Genomic DNA, 6,000 nt, shown 5'->3' on the forward strand with positions numbered 1-6,000 from the left:
GTAATATTGTTGTATGGTGGTATTATACATTTTGTATTGTAGCTATGTAGTGTTATATGATGTGAGGTTTTGTCTTATATGTAAGTGCTTTAATGTGTTTGAATCCCAAATTTAAAAATGGGCATCCCTAATAAATACAAATACTGGAATAGCAAATGGAGGGTAGTTTCCTGCCAGTACATTTTTCACTCATGTTGGGTCGGCTTCTCAGCTGCTATTCCGCCCAAACTCTGTATGCCATAGGCTCTCCAACGCTGTTCCTGCAGCTACCCAGTGCTTAATTTGGGAAACCAAGTGAAATCTGTTTGGGAACGTCAATAGTAATATGTTTTCACAACATATTTCATTAAATTGTTGACAGGCCCTCTTTCTGCTTGTTGGAGAAAGGAATGAAGGAGAGAGGGGAGGAGATGGCAACTCACAATGGTGAGATATTCTGTAGCAAAAATGTAACTTGTTCGCCTATTAATTATGCCCTATTACTAGGCTATTCAAGATACAAATACACGAATTGTAGGCTAAATCTGAATGCGTTTAATTTAGTCGAGACCAATTATGTACCGAAGAGAGAGAGAGATATATATATATATATACACACACACACAGCTCAAAAAATAAAGGGAACACTTAAACAACACAATGTAACTCCAAGTCAATCACACTTCTGTGAAATCAAACTGTCCACTAAGGAAGCAACACTGATTGACAATAAATTGCACATGCTGTTGTGCAAATGGAATAGACAACAGGTGGAAATTATAGGCAATTAGCAAGACACCCCCAATAAAGGAGTGGTTCTGCAGGTGGTGACCACAGACCACTTCTCAGTTCCTATGCTTCCTGGCTGATGTTTTGGTCACTTTTGAATGCTGACAGTGCTTTCACTGAAGTGGTAGCATGAGACGGAGTCTACAACCCACACAAGTGGCTCAGGTAGTGCAGCTCATCCAGGATGGCACATCAATGCGAGCTGTGGCAAGAAGGTTTGCTGTGTCTCTCAGCGTAGTGTCCAGAGCATGGAGGCGCTACCAGGAGACAGGCCAGTACATCAGGAGACGTGAAGGAGGCCGTAGGAGGGCAACAACCCAGCAGCAGGACCGCTACCTCCGCCTTTGTGCAAGGAGGAGCAGCAGGAGCACTGCCAGAGCCCTGCAAAATAACCTCCAGCAGGCCACAAATGTGCATGTGTCTGCTCAAACGGGTCAGAAACAGACTCCATGAGGGTGGTATGAGGGCCCGACGTCCACGGGTGGGGGTTGTGCTTACAGCCCAACACCGTGCAGGACGTTTGGCATTTGCCAGAGAACACCAAGATTGGCGAATTTGCCACTGGCGCCCTGTGCTCTTCACAGATGAAAGCAGGTTCACGCTGAGCACATGTGACAGACGTGACAGAGTCTGGAGACGCCGTGGAGAACGTTCTGCTGCCTGCAACATCCTCCAGCATGGCCGATTTGGCGGTGGGTCAGTCATGGTGTAGGGTGGCATTTCTTTGAGGGGCCGCACAGCCCTCCATGTGCTCCCCAGAGGTAGCCTGACTGCCATTAGGTACCGAGATGAGATCCTCAGACCCCTTGTGAGACTATATGCTGGTGCGGTTGGCCCTGGGTTCCTCCTAATGCAAGACAATGCTAGACCTCATGTGGCTGGATTGTGTCAGCAGTTCCTGCAAGAGGAAGGCATTGATGCTATGGACTGGCCCGCCCGTTTCCCAGACCTGAATCCAATTGAGCACATCTAGGACATCATGTCTCGCTCCATCCACCAACGCCACGTTGCACCACAGACTGTCCAGGAGTTGGCGGATGCTTTAGTCCAGGTCTAGGAGGAGATCCCTCAGGAGACCATCCACCTCATCAGGAGCATGCCCAGGCGTAGGGAGGTCATACATACACGTGGAGGCCACACACACTACTGAGCCTCATTTTGACTTGTTTTAAGGACATTACATCAAAGTTGGTTCCGCCTGTAGTGTGGTTTTCCACTTTAATTTTGAGTGTGACTCCAAATCCAGACCTCCATGGGTTGATAAATTTGATTTCCATTGATAATTCTTGTGTGATTATGTTGTCAGCACATTCAACTATGTGAAGAAAAAAGTATTTAATAAGAATATTTCATTCATTCAGATCTAGGATGTGTTATTTTAGTGTTCCCTTTATTTTTTGGAGCAGTGTATATGTTTTAATGTTTTTCGGCCATGTGTAATATGAGGTAGGCTATGTAGTGTATAACAGCACAATCATTATTTTAATTCAGTTTTTCTATGGGGGGGGGGCTTGGGCTCATATTTGCATAAGCTCTAATATGCATGTTTTTAATTTGAATTAATCATTACCTTAAAAAGCGCTGTCCATTTCGTCGTGTTAGGCTTTGAAACAACATCCACAATGACCATGTTTTCCGATCAGTTTTAACCTGTTGTTGAACTTCGTTCTTCAAATTGATCAATTACAATTAAGTGAGCTATAAAAGCATGATACTCTTCTGATAAGTGTTTAATGTGATTTTTTTGATCGCATTTGCATTTAATGTCAGAGTGGTTAGAGGGACAATAGAGCCCTGAGTACGAGGCCATTAGACACCTGATGATCGTTAGTAAGTTTGGTACTACTAATGCATGTCCAGAGTCCATAACAGGAGATTACCGTGACTCAAGGTCAGGTAGAATTTTACTGCGGTCATGACCGCCGGTGTGGCGGTAATAAGGTCACCGCAACAGCCCTCCACATAGCGAGTCAAATTAGAAAGAAAGTTGACTTTTCCTCGCGTCTATGCGGAGCAATGCTGGTTAAATGAGCTGATAAATTGTCCGAATATGTTGTACTAAAGAGGTTTCATTGGGCTGTAGGATAGGATTTACCTGCTACCTATTTGAAAACAATAGACCACTTGTGTTGATTTCGAGGAGGCATATCAGCCTTAGGCAGGCTACAACTGGAAAACCCGAGGAACTCCGATTTCAAGAGAGAAGCCATGTTATACGGAAAATAACGAGACTAGCCAACATTTTTAGAAACTGCTCGGCTTTATTATCTACAACTCTCCTCATGCTAGCATAACAAAATATTTAGTCCTGTAGGACATTTAAGGTGAGTCAAATGGAACACACAACAATAATTCCCAAGGGGCTACATAGCAAATATAGAACAAATACAACAATGTATTATGGATTTTCATGACAATTAATTTGGCATATGCTACCTAGCATTTGAATTGACACTTGCTACTCTTGCGTGTAAATTTCACGCCGTTGACGGACGTCTCTCCATGTGATTTCGGCTTTTAGCTTCTCACAGTCCTGTGCTAAAACGCTCCATTCGATTGAATTACTGTAGCAGTGGCAGATAGCTTCAGTAAACAAGCTTCAATAAAACAATCCAACAAAGTCCACCTTGTTGTTCTACTGAGACATCTGCTCAGGGTCTAAGACAAACAGACAGAGAGAGCCGTTGTGATTTTATGGCTACTATTAAAAAAATAAAAGTTATCAGTGGACTAAGTGAAAAACACTGGTTAACGGAAGTCCAGACTTCGATAAAAGAGGACATCTGCCGTATGCCTTTGTTTTCCCTCTGCTGGTAAAGTGTTTTGTGTGGGTGTCACTGCCAGGCAGTAAGTCCCAGGGAGACAGCCAGAAGCACCTGCCTCCCCCTCTGACCAACCCAGGCCAACCCACCTCCATCCACAGCAACACTCATTACATCCTAATGATTCAGAAGTCAATAGGCAAGTTACTTACAATTGAACTGTGACCCAGAGGTCAAAGGAACATTGTTAAATAGCTTATAAACCCACCGCACCTCTGACCTCCGTTAAGTTGATAACATGAAAAGGTGGCCTCTGCCACTCTAGATTATTTGGCAGGGTGGATAACTCACAAACCAATCCAATGAAATAAAATCATCCTCCATCTACTCTTCTGTATGAATCACAAGCTAATATCTGGTGAGAATAGAATAGAGGCACCACCACCTGGGGGTTGGTGGTAGAGGTAGTGAGGACAGATGTCTATATATTCACTTTCTTTAGTTTGAACCCCATCAATCAATACTCTGTGCACTGTAAAGGCCCTTCAGATGAAAGAGAGATAGATATAACGCAGTCTGTGGATAGATAGACACTCACATGTGGACATGGGGTGGTTGGAAGCGGCTCTCGTTGATGTTGTAGTGGGTAAAGGCCTGTGTGGGGTTGGAGCTGTACTCGTCCACAGTGATGGTCACCTTGCCCTGAGAAGGGGGGGTTCTGTGAGCCATGGCTCCACTGCTAGGGACATGGGCAGTTAGTTTACCAGGATCCAGGACCATCCTAGGAAGCAGGCATCATTCAGAATGGCCCCGCTCAGCTCACCAACTCAGACCCACCAGCCCTCTGGATAATCTGTACCACCGCAAACAGAAAGAGAGGAGGAAATCTTAATGTACAATAATTGTGCCGTATCATCAATAAATGACAGCATTAACTGAGCCTTAATTCAAATAAACTAAATGACAGCATTAACTGAGTACTGTACAAAAAAACTCAGCAAGAAAACATTCAGAATACATAGTTACAACAATAACTCAACCACTAATATCAGAAAAGAAGACATACATGTCCTGTTCATTTCTGCTGCTAGATTTTACCTAAAGTAGATAGGATAAAACAAATAAGCTCAGACATTAAAACCTAACAATGATGTAGTGGAAAATATTTTGACCAAATGTAATAGAGACTCAGTAAATTGATATGATGTAACCAAGTGAATTATATAGTTGCAGTAGTAGGCCTATTGGCTAGATGACATAAGTGAACTTTGACCAAACCACTTAAAAACGGTCAAGACAATAAAAAGTGAAAACAAAAACACAACTAGGGGGCGGCAGGATAGCCTAGTGGTTAGAGCGTTGGACTAGTAACTGGAAGGCTGCAAGTCTGTCATTCTGCCCCTGAACAGGCAGTTAACTCACTGTTCCTAGGCCGTCAATGAAAATAAGAATTTGTTCTTAACTGACTTGCCTGGTAAAATAAAAAAAAACTACCCAGACGAATTTAACATGAGCAAATTAACAGATGCAGACAAGACTACATTTTCCACCACTCAACTTCAACAAGCTGATTGTCTTACAAACTAAATTGTAAGAGGATCTTTTACGAAAAATCGGTTCCCTCTTTTGTTTCACACTGCAACATTTTGAAGAGGGAATTCAAAAAAAACTACGCACCATTTCTACCAATCAGCCTAAAAAGAGAAATATGGAAATAGACCAAATTGGACATCTGACACCAGAGATTACACGATTGTGTTGTTCCTAATTTATTGTATCCTGCATTACAGAGAATAAAATACAAACATAAACCAAGTTATTGCATCTAAAAAAAAATAGTACGAATAACAACATCTATAGCCTCTGCAGAAACCTCTGTATCCATATGGCTCGTAAATGACAAGCCACCTCTAACCCACCCGCTTTGTGCCTTCCTCGTTATTTTTCCCCCAACGATTTTCTTGCCAAACGGGTGGCGAGTTCCTTTCCTTCGGCCGATAACTGCTCCGGGTTAAACCGATCTGTTTTCAAAAACGCGGTCCCATAAGTAACGCAGAGAATTCACCTCTTGAGAGGTGGAGGTCGTGGCAAGCAGGGCAGAACCTTCGACCCTGAGAGACCCTCGGCTGGCTATTGAGGAAATGCGACAGACAGGCAACGAGCGAGTAAAGAGCCTCGATGTGAAAAGAGAAGGGGGGGGGGGAGCCCGAGAGTGCAGTGCAGTGCGAGAGGACTGCCACCGGGGTCAGAGAGCAGCACAGAAGCACAGGGAGACGCGGAGGGGACTGCACTGGGACCACTGTTTGTATAATTTGAAATAGGATTTCAAGCAAACTATTATTATTATTTTTTATTATTTATATTTTTGGATAGCCTATAATTGGGCTCACATAGCCATTGTTGCCTATTAAAACGTATTATACATAATATATAAAGAAAGACAAATACACCAAATTAAATACACATTTGT

The 6,000-nt window shown here is 43.1% G+C and overlaps 1 protein-coding gene across 3 annotated transcripts in view; it reads right to left on the reverse strand.

Annotated features, from left to right (window-relative positions):
- The window catches only part of LOC135524153 (metallophosphoesterase MPPED2), a 43,195-nt gene extending 37,486 nt beyond the window's left edge, over nucleotides 1-5,709 (reverse strand). Inside the window, exons 1-3 of one of the 3 annotated variants that reach the window (XM_064951390.1) lie at nucleotides 5,596-5,708; nucleotides 4,597-4,628; nucleotides 4,129-4,383 (exon numbers count right to left, since the gene is read on the reverse strand). In XM_064951390.1, coding sequence (XP_064807462.1) covers nucleotides 4,129-4,310 — 182 coding nt within the window. In that variant the 5' untranslated portion in view covers nucleotides 4,311-4,383; nucleotides 4,597-4,628; nucleotides 5,596-5,708. Of the gene's footprint in view, nucleotides 1-4,128; nucleotides 4,384-4,596; nucleotides 4,629-5,449 lie in introns of all 3 variants that reach the window. The other 2 variants (XM_064951387.1, XM_064951388.1) reach the window with 2 other exon arrangements.
- Nucleotides 5,710-6,000: the final 291 nt, after the last annotated feature.

This window comes from Oncorhynchus masou, chromosome 31 (assembly GCF_036934945.1).
Source record: "Oncorhynchus masou masou isolate Uvic2021 chromosome 31, UVic_Omas_1.1, whole genome shotgun sequence".
NCBI classification, from domain to species: domain Eukaryota; kingdom Metazoa; phylum Chordata; class Actinopteri; order Salmoniformes; family Salmonidae; genus Oncorhynchus; species Oncorhynchus masou.